The sequence below is a fragment of the Egretta garzetta genome, unplaced genomic scaffold (genome assembly GCF_000687185.1).
Source record: "Egretta garzetta isolate BGI_Z169 unplaced genomic scaffold, ASM68718v1 scaffold81, whole genome shotgun sequence".
NCBI lineage: Eukaryota > Metazoa > Chordata > Aves > Pelecaniformes > Ardeidae > Egretta > Egretta garzetta.
In genome coordinates, this window is record NW_009258671.1 from 2,087,652 (window position 1) to 2,102,159 (window position 14,508).

At 37.4% G+C, this 14,508-nt stretch overlaps 1 protein-coding gene across 1 annotated transcript in view; it reads left to right on the forward strand.

The window, feature by feature from the left end:
* Nucleotides 1–14,508, forward strand: part of PLEKHA5 (pleckstrin homology domain containing A5) — a 173,488-nt gene that overhangs the window by 111,335 nt on the left and 47,645 nt on the right. The window contains exons 5-7 of the mRNA XM_009648731.2: nt 3,228–3,300; nt 7,050–7,150; nt 8,114–8,229. Coding sequence (XP_009647026.1) covers nt 3,228–3,300; nt 7,050–7,150; nt 8,114–8,229 — 290 coding nt within the window. The remainder of the gene's footprint in view (nt 1–3,227; nt 3,301–7,049; nt 7,151–8,113; nt 8,230–14,508) is intronic.

Genomic DNA, 14,508 nt, shown 5'->3' on the forward strand with positions numbered 1-14,508 from the left:
GGCTGTCAACCAGTACCCCCAGGTCTTTTTCCGCCAGGCAGCTTTCCAACCACTCTTCCCCAAGCCTGTAGCGCTGCATGGGGTTGTTGTGACCAAAGTGCAGGACCCGGCACCTCAGCCCATCGATCCAGCCTGTCCAGGTCTCTCTGCAGAGCCCCCCTCCCCTTGAGCAGATCGACACTACCACCCAGTTTGATGTCATCTGCAAATTTACTGAGGGTGCACTCGATCCCCTCATCCAGGTCATTGATAAAGATATTAAACAAGACCGGGTTATTAAACAAGACTCTTTGTTCATATTACCCGGTCCATTTTAGTGTACAGCTGTATTATTTTACGAAGGAAGAAACAGTAGCTATATTTTAAGATCACAGAATCACAGAATTATGATGGTTGGAAGAGATCTCTTGATCATCTCACACAACCTCCCCTGCTCAAGCAGGCTCAGCTAGAGCAGGTTGTCCAGGACTGTGTCCAGTTGGGTTTTGAATATCCTCAGAGATGGAGACTGCACCACAACCTCTCTGGACAACCTGTGCCAGTGTTTGATCACACTCACAGTAAAAAAATCTACCTCTGCTCAGGTGGAATTTCATGTTTCTTAGTCTGTGCCCATTGCCTCTTGTCCTGTCACTGGGCACCACTGAGAAGAGTTTGGCTCCATTTTCTTTACACTCTTCCATCAGATATTTATACATGTTGATAAGATGCCCCATGAGCTGCCCTTTCTCCAGACTGAATAGTCCTAGCTCTCTCAGCCTTTCTTTGTATAAAAGATGCTCCAAGCCCTTAATCATCTTTGTGGCCCTTTGCTGGATTCACTCCAGTATGTCCATGTCTTCCCTGTACTGGTGAGCCAGCGCTCTAGCTAGACCTCTAGACTAGTGCCCTCCCTCCATCTGTTGGCAACACTGCTAATGCAGTCCAAGATTCCTTCTTTGCCATGAGGTTGCATTGCTGGCTCTTAATCAGCTTGTTGTCCACGAGGACCCCCCAGGTCCTCCTCCACAGGGCTCCTTTTTAGCTGATCAGCCCCAGTGTGTACTGGTGCACAGGTTATTCCTTTCCAGATGGGGAACTGAGGATTTCCCTTTGAACTTTGTGAGATTCTTCTCTGCCCAATTTCCCAGCCTGTCGACGTCCCTCTGAATGACAGCACAACCATCTGGTAGATCAACCACTCCTGATAGTTTTTATTACCTCTAAACTTGCTGAGGGTGCCTTCTGTCCCAGTGTGAAGGTCATTTAAGAAGATGTTAAATAGTCTTGGCCACAGTATCAATTCCTGAGATAGACCGCTAGCAACCGGCTGCCACTGGTGCCGCTGATCATCACTCTCTGGGCCTGGTAGTTCAACCAGTTTTCAATCCACCTTACTGTCCAAATGCATACCACAGGACAGGGTTTGTGTAAAATTATTTAAATTGTGTGGATTGGCTTTTGTAAGAGAAAACGGTTGCTGTATGTTTCCATGTTGTGGTAGTAGTTGAAAGACATTTTAGTCAAGAGTTTTACCAACAGATTCTATCTTCAGAAATTTACAGTGAAAGGTTGTGCAGGTTTTTTTCTGATAGTAAGATAACTTTCTTAACATGTTTATGTAATCACAAAGAATAGCAAGTTTTGTTTGACTCAGGGTGTGCTGTTTCACTGCATGTAATGCCATTCTTTTCTTGCTTTTCTACTATTTTTTCAGTCCAGTGTCAACTCTTTGGGTTTTTTGGTTGTTTTTTTTTTTTTTGGAAGGTGTTCACTGTGAACATACTGTTAACATGTTATGACATGACATAATCGTAATCAAGACGGAACAAGAATTAATAAATCCACTGATACAAAAAGGATGTACTTTAAAGTAGGAAAGAATTTAAAATATGACAACCACACTATTGTTTTGTGTGCACCTCTGCTATGCCTGAAGAAGGCTGAAAGTTCATTCCTAGCATGTCTCATTGCTGGCAGAATTTTACATGTGGCTGTGTAGAAATCTGTTGGTGTTTTGGAGTGATGAGATAAATGTGACACTGCATAACAGCCTCTTCAGAAAGTCTGTCTGAGGGGTTGTGATAGTCCTTTATACCGAAGAAGTTTGGGTATTTTCACATTGTACAGTTGATTTTTATGGCCAGTGTCCTTTGGGCCAGGGGTCTGGCATTCCAGTCTACTACTGAGTCCTTGACCCTGCCAGGGAGGTGAGGAAGGCAATCTCCCCTCCTCATGTCTGCCTTTCCAGCTGTGAAATAGGAGCTGACTGCTATGGGCAGTGCTTCCAGACTTCATTAATGTGTGCTAAACCACCTTGAGGTCCTCAGAAGGAAGGCGCTATGAAGTGTTCAGTTATTCTGTTTATGAAAATGTTTGTGGCAAAGGATTTTAAAACTTTTTCTGAATAATATTTCTTGGCTAATGCTTGCTCTACCCTTTCCTCTCCCTCCTTCAGCTCATTTCCCCCACTCCAAAATGAGCAGAGCTTGAAATATGAGGCTAAAAATTATGCTGACTTTTTCTCAAAAAACCAAACAAATAAACCAAACAAAAAAATCAACCCCAAAACCAAACCCACCCCACCCCACAGTTTTTCGTTTTAGAATCCCTCTTCTTGGTTGTCACAAAACCTCTATGCTACAACAGTATTGATAATTCACACGTACTTTTCTTCTTGGAACACATTAACATATTTATTAAATCTGATCCTACTAGGTTGTGCCCTGGCTTATTTACACTGCAGTAGTGGTGGCAGTCTTTCATTTTGAGTTGTGCAGTGTAAATTGGTTATAAGCATAAAGAAAATGAAATTGCTTTAGGAATAAACTTTATTTGGGAAAGAAATTTGCTCTAGATATATACAAGTGGTAGCATAAGATGAAGTTCAGCAAAGAATTTCTTCAGAAAACAAAGGAAGATGTACCCCAAGTATTACCTTTCTCTTTTCCTTTTTAAAAAAAAAGTATACATTTTTTTGGTTAACTGTAGATTGAAGTCCCTAGCATGCTAAAATAATGGGCGTTCATTTCATTGATTCTTGAATCATGTTAACTTCAGGCTTCCTAAGTTCTGCTCTTTGTTTGCAATGTCAAGACTGTGATGAGAAGTCAAAGATACCGAAAATATCTTAGCCAAGAAAATGAACTACTAGCACATCACCACAGTTATGTAGTACCCAGTTTACTTTATGAACTATTACTATTAACAGTCTGAATGTTCTTACTTGATCACTTTGATTAATGCAGGATAGTACTGGAATGAAGTTGTGGAAGAAACGGTGGTTTGTGCTGTCAGATCTGTGCCTCTTCTACTACAGAGGTAAGTTCCACTCAGGAAAGCTTCGTTTGCAAGTTTTATTGGAAGCAGATAAATTTTGGCACACCACACAAATGTAAGAAAAATGAAGCTGCTACTTAACTTAATACATAAAATAGTTGTATAGCTGTCAGTATCCCAGCCTCCTGCTTTTATCTTGCCACCACCACCACCTTCTTTCTTATTCACCAATTTCACGTAATTGCCTCCTGCCTGTCAGGTATGCTCAAAGAGCAAACCTCTTCTGCCACAGCCACCTCTTTTATTAAATTCTGGATTGTGGTTTTCTCACAGCTTCTGTTGTTAGGAACTAAATATGCCAGGTTAAATCTGATTTTTCATGCAAATGAAGTAACTGAAATGGGGATAGGAAAGGGATAGTGCAGGGGAGCTGAAGCTCTGCCTTTGGAATGATAAAGAGGATATGTATGCGTTTTGGGAATCTAATCAGTGTTCATGAATACTTAGAAAGTGAAACGTTGTCCAGTTCCATATGAATAGAAGTCCCTGCTGTATTTGGAACAAAGAAATCTGTTAGTACCCTTATGTAGCTACATGAGAGTTATTTTACACGGGAAAATTAGCTGCTTATAATTCTAGTGTGGAGATATGTATCTTAGAAAACAGATTCCTTCACCATTACAGATTACTAACTGTAGTGCTCCTGAGGGGATAAACAAATGGGATTTGTGCATATGGAAACATATTCCATCCTGAAATAAAGTGTACAATCATAATAGTTTAGAGGAGCTTAAGAACAAAGAAGATTATAAAGCATGGCAAAACAGTGGAAAATTAACAGTTAGGGCCATCTGCAGCCTTGTGAAGGGTAAGAAATGGTTTCAGTTTAGGATAAGACTTAAGAATTGGTAAAGTGGTGTTGGTGCTGTGATGCTGAAAGCAGGGACTGATGAATTTAAAATGCTGTTCTGTTAAAGTGCAGCATGGTTCTTTCTAATCAAGACAAATCAGGTCATGAAATGCAAAAGTTTTGTCTTTGTAACTGTTTCAGTTAACAAATTCTGAATTGTTGAAATATAATCATGAGGCTTTGTTTCTTTACCCCAAGAAGTACGGGTAGTTGGATAAACCACTGCTGAGTCAAAATTAGGTTATAATTTCAGTCACGGAGGTATCAATTGTGATACAATTACACTGCATTTAGTTAAGTGGTCATTATATACTCTGTGCTTTCTTGTAGGGGTTTTTTATTTTAAACATGTCTTCAGGATTTCTCTTCCAAAGGTTCTAAAGAAAGTGCTGCTTTGTAGCTGCCTTAAGAACAGATTATATTGACTTGAAGTGCATGAAGTATCTCAAAATAAAACAAAAAAAGCTATAAGTAAAACCAATAATGAATAAAATAAATCCAAAGAGCTCTATAATCTTTTCTTTCATTTTTACATGCTAGTGTGCCAAATCAACTGAAATACAAGCAGAATAGTCTGAATTGTTTACATGATAAACTTAGCTTTTAGCTATTGTTCACTTACTAGAAGGCAGTTAAAGCTGGTAAACTGTAATTAAACATGTATAGTGATAGTCTTAAAGGTATTAGAAATGGCTACTGAAATATTAAAAACTTGTACTCTTAGCCCTGTGCTTTTACAGTTTTGTTAATTCTGTCTAAGATACTGAAAAAATTGAACAGAGGGAGCCATGCACTTACTCCCAGATCACAAACTGTGGTTATGCGATGGTGGTTGCTGGGGGTTTTTTGGTTTGATTTGGTTTTGTTAGTAAATCTTACTGAACTTCTACAGTTGTGTTACAATGGTAGCAGCTAACTCTTACATCTAATTTATAGCCTAAAAGAAAAATCATTTCATTGTATTTTTTCAGAGCATAGAGAAAACTCTTTTTCCATTTAATGGAGGGATAAAAGACTGCCCACTTTCATATCAGAAGGTTATTGTTGCAACAAATAAAAGATCTTAGAGCTGGACAGAATATCTGCTATTTTTCTCTTGTGTTATCCTTACACAGCATACAAGTAAAGATGGGCATGGGGCAGTGTATTGTATAGATAAAAGATAGTCTGATGGGAAACAGATCTTTAAAATCTGGAAATGGAATGTAGCAGTATGTCTTTTACAAAGACCAAAGTGCTCCAGACATGCAGCTGTTGAGGGGAACAAAAATGCTTAATGCTTTTATATGGCACTAGTGGGTGTGACTTACTCGGTCATAAGTCAGAGTATAGTCTAGGAGAAGGGAATTTTTCCCAAAAATAGCAGTCCAAATGAAGTAAACCCCAACATTTGCCATGCATTCTGGGACAGGGGAAAAAAGGTAGGATTTTGTGTGTGTGTGTGTGGCTAGCAAGGAGTAAATATTTGAGAGGGGGAGACGGGATGGTTTCAGACGTACTTATGAGTACTGTTGAGTACCTGAAAGTCAATCTACTCCATTTCTTTTCTACCATTTAATTGGAATAATTTTATGCTCAGTTCTCCAATTAAATAACTATCCAGGAAAGCATAATTTTTACATTTAACATGTTCTGTAATGCTAATATTGCTGGGCAGAGCTTTCCCCATATGAATAACTTAAATTTAACTTGTGGCTTTTCAGAATTTAGTGAGTAAACGAGAATCGGGAAAAGATTTTTAAATCTGGATAGAAGAGGTCATCCTTTTGTGCTGTTTACGTGTATTTTAATGGTAACAGTATAAATTTTATGTCCTTGAAACTTTGGAATAACTTACAGTTTCATCTTAATTTCATGGATACATAGTCATTTGTTGTGGGCAGTATCTTCAACAAAGAGAAGTGTTGTGGGGGACAGTCTCCTAAGATACTGGTTGTAAATAGGAGTTCTGTATCTGAAATACAATTAAGACTGACTTTGTGAATAGCGTCTAATTATTCCTTTATTAAAGTATAATTGGATTTAAGAGCTGGTTGTTCCTTCCAATTAAAATAGTAATTTATTATTGTAATGTGTTTTTCTAAAGATTTACCAAAAAACCCAGTGCTCTCAAAAAGGGTGTTTGGTTTGGGGAATTTTTGTTTGTTTTTTTAAAAATTATCTGAAACATACACATTCTTACAAATAGTGTATCATTGAGGATAAACTGTTTGTGGGCATTATAACAATCTCAAGCTGAATATGCCCAATATTGGAAGAGGAATGTGCAAATTTTCTCAAAGACCAACAATCATAAATAGTATTTTAAAACATTTCTGCTCTCATGGGTATTTGCAATTTTTACTGAGCAGGCAATTTATAGCAGGTATTATTCTTGTCACTGAATTAAGAGGCTTGACTTCCATCTACTTTTCTGCTTTGAAGTTGTATGCAGGTAAGCACCAATCCCCAGTAGAACTTTAGGTGAAGCTATTTGTGGTGTTTTCTGTAAGGTAGCTCACGTACTTTAACTTACAGACCTGACACTCTCTGGAGGGTTTTTTACGCTGTCCATCTTGGGAAAAAGTTGAAGGTGGCCATATTCAAATGGCCTGGATTTCACAGGGCTTAGCAGGTTTTGCAGGGCTCTCACTTATGGGTTCTGTGGCATGTGCTGGCAGAGAGGGACTGTACAAACGCTCTTGTGGACTGCACACTTCTGAGACTCTATACAGGCACCTACATAACAAATCAGTCTGGCTTTTCTGATGCATTTTCTTCTGAGGTAAACTTCTTGTTAACTGGTCTTGTGTTGTTAAGTACAGTTTCACTGAAGGGTCTGAATACAAGTATTGTGTGTCAAAACACTTCCTTTCTCTAATCAAAGACTATGCATTCACAGATGAGAAAGAAGAAGGAATACTAGGTAGCATACTTCTACCTAGTTTTCAGATATCTGTGCTTTCTCCGGAGGACCATATTAACCGCAAATATGCCTTTAAGGTAAGGAAATAAAATTTTCAGTTTAATTTTATGTCTAATTAGTTTAGTTTCAGTTTAATTTTTATTGTCTAGAAGCACAATAGCCTAGTGAACAGAGATCATTTTACTGAGTTGTTATGCAAAACAGGATTGGAAACAGCTTCTGAGACTGATTTTTGCATAATACAGTAGCAGAGGATTCAAGTATTTAGCCTAATGTAAATATGTATATAGTTACTAAAATAAGAAAATGGATGACTATCACTTATTATTAGTCTTTAATTTTTAGTTCATGGATCTTAAATACTGTGTGGTGCTCTAGAATTGTAAACTGTATCCGCAGCTGGACTTACGCCACTAATGAAAGTTCCTTAGTTATGTAGGTATGAAGTATCTTGACATATAAATAAGAATTAGGTTTTATTATCACTTAAATTACAATATTACATGAATCATTGTTAGCAGTGTTTCACAGCTAATCTTTTTAGTCATTATATAAATCACTCTACTAAATATTTTCTCTTGCCTTTTTTTTTTTGTTTGTTTTATGAGTTCCTTTTGGCTCTTCTTCTGGCCTCCTAAGCAACACGTCATTTATTTACTATGGTAAGTACAAATTAAAACTTACTGTATCATTCAGACTGCAAAAATCTATGCCAAAATCTTATTTGTAATAATTATATTAATTTACATTTATGGGTAGTTAAGATAGTTTTTAATAGATTGAAGAAATTTAAGGGCTTTTTATTGAGTCTATTAATGAAGAAGCTGTTATGGTTGAAAAATATAGGCAATTATTTTGAAAATATGAATGCAGTGAGAGAGAAACGTTGAAGTATTCCTTCTGATATTTTTTCCGATAATATTATTTGCAGAAATCTTATTAAAGAAAACATGAGAGCGAGTATGCAGTAACATTATTTGCCTTTCTTCTTTTACAGAATCTTACATTTTTATTACAATGACCATGTCATTTCCAATCAGGCAGCTCATCCAAACATGAGGACCTATTATTTCTGCACAGATACAGGGAAGGAAATGGAGTTGTGGATGAAAGCCATGACAGATGCAGCACTTGTGCAGACAGAGCCTGTGAAAAGGTAATGTGGGTTTTCAAAAGAGTGGCACAGTGTATTTCTTCCTCATATTTGGCTTGATTTATTTAAATAAAAGGGCATACCTTAAAATAGAATGTAAATTGGCTTAAGTAATTTCTCCTTATATTGAAGAACCCTTACTAATTTAACAATGTTGGATAATATTTTAAAGTAATAAAAATAATCTTAAGTTCCCATTCTGAATATGGATGCCTTGAGAGTCAAGGGCTGGAAGGACAAAAATCTGACCAGTTCCTTTAGCCAGCAGTATCAAAAGAAGTGCAGTGGCAAGTACTGTGTGCAGACATGTTTGAATTCCCCTGGCCTCCTGACTGAACAGCAATAGCAGCTCAACTGGTGGTAGTCTTTGGCTTAAACTTGTCATAAGTCTCAAATTCACAACCATAGTTTCTGGCTAAATTGAACAGTTGCACCTGTAGGCAACCTGTGGGGAGCCATTCTTGTTCATCACTAAGCTGTCATCAAATTTATCCTTCATGTATTTATGGGTTAACAACAAAAAGCAAATTATCACTGGAAGCCTTGTGTTCTCAGAAACTTAATATTGTCTGTTGCTGTCTTTCCAGTAAGAGTCGTTTTCTCTCTGCACATTGTCCTTTGGGTTGGCTCCATGTCATCTGTAATGGAAACCCCATCAGTGGAAAACTTAAAAGCTCATTGTTATTGATGGCACAGAAACTATTGCTGATGGCTGCTGTCACTTGATCTGCTATTGCATTCTCTTAGTTCCCGACAAAGTGGAGCTAAATGAATGGCATCAATGTTGAGAAATTTTAAGTTTAAAAAAAAAAAAAAAGGTAAAAAATTCCATAGAGAAAGATACCAAGAAGGAAAAAGTACATTTTTTGTGGAAGAGGGCAACATTGAATTTGTTGTCAAAATACAAACAGTCTTTCTGAATTTTGCATCACTAGTGCAAGTCATCCCTGTTAACTCATCCCTGAAATTTCTATAATCTCTGCTCCAGTATGATGCTGGCAGAAGCATAAAATGGAGTGCAGAATAATTAGATGCTTTTGATCATACATGTTTTAATGTTTTGTGAGCATCTCAGTCAAACATAGTGAAACTTCTACTTGCACGAATCTATGGGATATTCAGAAGGACAACTGTAAAACTCTGAACAGTTTTAAGTTTGTACCTGTGTAACCGTTTGGTCACTAATCTTAAACAAAAGGTTGAAATCTCAGCTTTCGTCTCTAATATCCCTTAAATACACAGATAATACAGGAAGTATTTAATTCTTTGCACTGGACAGCATAATGAAATAGCTTCATAGAAAAATACATTATTCTCTGTACTATGGAAGAATAACACATGCTTCAAGCTCTCAGCTGTCATGTTTGGTTTTTTCCGAGAATTACTGAAAATAAAAGATTTCAGCTTGTAGAAAGGAGGAGTGGTAGGTCCAATTACCATAACGAAAATGGAACTGATTATGTATTATTTCAGATTATATAGGAAGGTGTTGTATTCTTTGACTCCCGTAACCCTTCTCTTGTTTGGGAACAATAGATGATATGAGGAAGGGATGAGCAGAGTGAGATAGAGCATAAGCAAATAGAAACTTAATAGCATTTTCACCTTTTAATGTCTTTGTTTGGAGCTTTTGAGAGATTGCACTTGAAAGAGTGGTGTTGCCTTGACAAAATAAAATATCACATTTAGCTTAGTGAATAATAAACTTAATCTGAAAAATCAGGTTTGATTCGCATTGTAAGTGTATTGCAGATAGCTGTGGTAGCTTACAGATGGAGAAATGATTAAACCAAATCAGACGCACTCAACTTTAAACAAAAATCATGTATTGATTGTATAAGCACTTCGTAGGGGGAATAATACTGAAGTGGGCCATTCTGAATATCTTTGAACTGGTGAAATTACTTTCATTTGGTGTTTGCAATACTGTGAAGACTGAACATTTGAAGAGGACATCTTTGTAGTACAAAAAAATTTTGAAAAAGTTCATTTCCATCTGTCAGAGCCTCCTTAGTAAGTGTCGTCTTCATAGTCTCTCCCGTAATAGTCGGTGCTCTATAGAAGATATTTGATACGCCTGATTATATGGACAGATGTTACGTTATTACTTGTGACGTATCTTTTAACGTAAGAAGCAATCCAAAATGGTAATGTAAATATCCATTTTCTTGTGCAGTTCACTAGTATAGCTGTACAGTCATGTTTGCTGCCTCAGAGCCTAGCAAGATTCGTGATGAGTGCCCGGCACAGCTTTGCAGGCCTCTCATCCTTCCTAGCCTGCAGTGCCGTGGCTGCTCTCACAAAACAGCTGTGCAGCCCTCTGCTGTGAAGTGTGATCCAGCCTCCCAAAATGCTTGGCCATGCACTCCTACCCCCTTCTTTCAGCCACAGTGCCTGTTCTAGCACCAACATCTGCCTGTTTCAGGTGTTTGGCAGTCTATAGGCAAACAGTGGGAATTCCCAATACAGCTGAGCCTACCTGACACTTTTCATCCAGCTATATGTGCTTCTGCAATCTGCTTTGCATTGCTTCGGGTGCTTATCTTACTCCTTGGTGAATCAGCACACTAAACGAGTAGAAAAGCACTCAGCAGCAAAATCAGTTTTCTGCCTAGATATCATGGGCAAAAAGGGTTTGCCAACAGCCAAAACAAGTGTCAGAAAAGCAACAACAAAAGCAACACCATCTTGTTTGAATTCATGCAAGAAATCCTAGAACGAAGCAGAAGTAGATGTGACCTCTTTGAAAAGTTCGTTAGTAGTCTGAAAATAATTACTTGAGAGAAAATGCATTTCAAGACCAGTGAAGTCACAAAGACTTTTGTGTCTGTTAGCTATAGTAAGGAATAAAATCCTTCAGACATCTGTTTTATAAAGAATTCATCTTTTGGCTATCAAACCAGTCCTTAAAATGAACCATGTAGCAGGATATGATCTTATCCAGAAGAAATACTCTTTCTTCCCTGTAAAAATCTGTTAAGAATTAAGCATTATATTACCTCATCTCTAAGTAACCTAAAGTTTGGCATGCATGTAGCTCTAAGCATAAGTGAGTTTGGTTCAGTCAAATTCAACCAGTGCCTTTGTTTCTCGATTCTATTTTTTCAAGAGGCTCTACGTTGTGCTGAATACAGTTTTCTAACAGACCGGATACTTATGATACAATAGCTAGAGTTATTAAGAACTTAAATACTTATGCAAGCTGATGTTGAGCCACTCTTAAGTGCTTGTTAATATAAAATGCCCAATGATAATGTAAAAACTCTGACTTACAGTTCTTTAAATCTAGAAGTCAAGGTACTTACCGCTTATGATACTCTGGAAATCCAAACCCAACAATCTGTTAAATTGAATGTTTCAGCTTTAAATAATTTCAGAGCTACAATCCATATCTTTATTTTTCTGATGATGTGAGTTCCTTGGAGAGAAAAAAAGATAAAAGAAATATTTAAAACATTAAGTTGTCGGGTTTTTTTCCCAGTTTTCCATAAAATATTCTTACGTTCCTCATATAGTTAGCAACATAGTACAGAAATGAGATACTGAGGTGAGAAAATAAAAATGTACCCATGTATTTTAGAACTGATCTGCAGTCGCAGCAGAAAAGCTCCCTTCTGATGTATAACTGCAGGGAAGGACAAATACCATTTGGTCTTATTGACTTAACTGTAATTACTGCATTCTAAAAATTTTTGGTTTAATTTTACCTGGATAATAAATTCAAGTTTAATAATGTACTGAGACACCTATCAAAATAATTAAACACAAATACTTCAGTCAGCAAGGAAGTATTTAAGCTTATGACTCAAAATATGATATCAAACAACCTCTCTGGATTAGCAAAACACCTTACTCATTCCATGTTGTATCACTGCAGACCACAGTTAAGTTGTACCTATGAGTACGGATGGCTTGCTTGTGTTTGTAGATGCTAATGTCCACCAACATGACTTATCATTTTTCCCCCAAATGATGATTTCTCTACTCTCCCATGTTTAAGAGCATCATTTTTCTGCCCTTTCACTGTCAGCTGTGTGTGCCAGAGCCTTTGTTTCTTCTGAGTGATGCAGCATGTACCAAGAGTGGGTTTTCTTCCTTCATGTGTAGTTACTCTCTCTGAACAGCATAAGCTAAGCTGCCAAAAAAGCACTTGTTAGCATAACAACATCGATGGAGGGGGGTTACTGACATCACGGTATTTGGAAAAGATGGCTTTTTCTTTTCAAATGCCTCTGCCTGGCTTTGTTAAAATCAGTCTTCATGTCTGTCTGATACTTGATTGCACACACACACCCCTTTAAGAATTATTTACTTATGTAAAACAGCAGAAAATAGTACTTTTCCTGTATTACTGTTCCGTACATATTATTCCTGTTTTGTTGTAGAAACCTATAAATTGCATTCAGTATATGCTGAAATATGTATGTTCAATGTTCATTCTTTTTTGTCTTCTCCCCCTCCCACCCTCAAAATACCCTGCAAGTCTTGTTGCATATGTCTTTGAGAGCCAGATACAAATACGGAGCCAAATATAAATGTGGATTTATGTTTCTTACATTTACCTATTAGTTTCTCATAGTTCTTTCCCATTTGGATCCTTTGCTGTGGAAAGAGATCTCTTGTTTACACAGAGTTGACTGATTTGATGCACAAAGTTAAAGGAGAGCCTGTAAGTCTGTTTGAATGCCAGTCATTCAGCCTCTACACCATCGCAAAGAATGTCAAATATAAATGCTTGGCTCTGCTGCATATAACCATAGTAACAAGTGATACAGCAGAGAGATTGCATAGGAAAACAAATCTGTGATTTTGAGGTTTGTTGTCTTTTAATTAAGATCGACAGTGGAGAGGACTATGATAGTGTGAATCGAACAGTGTGCCAAGTCTTGACTTTGCCACCTATCTGATGAATGTCCTCGGAGATGCCACTCTCCCTCTGCACCACAGATTTTCCATCTGTAAAATGGCAACTGCTTCCCTGCTGTAAAGCACCTTGAGAAAGACTGATATCAAGTGCTGTCTATGTAAGGGGATAGGTGGTACTATTAAGGAATGTTGCATATATTAATGCCCATGTTTAGGATTATTTGCAAGGTGGTCCTTACATTTATTTGTAATATCTTGAGCGCTGGCTGAAAACTAAAATTGTAACACCCTTTTTAGACTTGATAATTGTGGAAAATGGAGGTTTTCATCCACTTTCCTGTTTGGAGAATTCGTTTAGTTTGTGGTAGAACACTGAGTAGTTTGGAGGTGGGAGGGAGGAGGTGATCCATTTTTTTTCCATAACCTTGAGAAGGAACGTAGGCTGAAATATTTGGTCTTAAGAACACTTTAAAGTCTTTGGGGGAAAAAATAAAAAGAAAACACCTCACTTTTTAATCGCAGTGGAAGATTAGCATAGCATTTCTTTGCTGATACTTGGAAATAATAGAAAAGATAGCATAGGTATAGAAGTTCTACCACATGTGTCCTCCCCCACAAAAGTCTACATACGAGATTTTTTTTTTTTCTCTGAAAGGTATGGTTGGCAGAAACATTACCCTCTCCTTTCTGGTAGCAGAAAACATCAGATATATCTAATCTCTGCATTTAATAGTGCTGTATGAGAAAAAACCACTGTGTTTAACAGTAGTGCTGCATATAGCCAAAGTTATGTTCATGTTAGATTACTGGTATGAATATTTTAATTCGGAATATATTTGACGTGTGTGTATGCTTTCACATCGGCAGCTCAGGAATAATCACTGAAAGAAAAGGACTATTTTGAGCTATTTCTATTAATTTTGGAGGACTTTCATAACATTATGAAGTATCAAGCAGAAATTAGGATCATCACAGCTATGTCAGGAAGAGGCATGGGGGGAAAAAACCACACCCCTTTTTAACATGCAAGGTGCATGAGCATTTCATTCAAACTCATGTACAGTATGCAGAGGACATTGATGTCTTGCTGTTTCTGACCGATACATTTGTGTACCTGTCAAGGCAGGAGTCTCTTGATTCCTTTCACACCATGGAGAATTCATAGCACGAGTAGGGTGGTAATGGGAGGTGCATTTAAAATTAAGTGTCCAGTATTATTAGCAGTGGATAGTATTTTATAAGTACCTTACAATTTTCAGTCCTTTATGTATTTTCTGGGGTTCTGTCCCAAATGGCCTGTTGGGAATTCATGGCTTAAGTAGGGGAAGTGTAGACTCGTTGGAAATTTAAGCCTCATGTTAAAGACGGGGTAAGCAAAAATGCTTACAGCTATGTGCGTAGTTACTCTACTTGGAA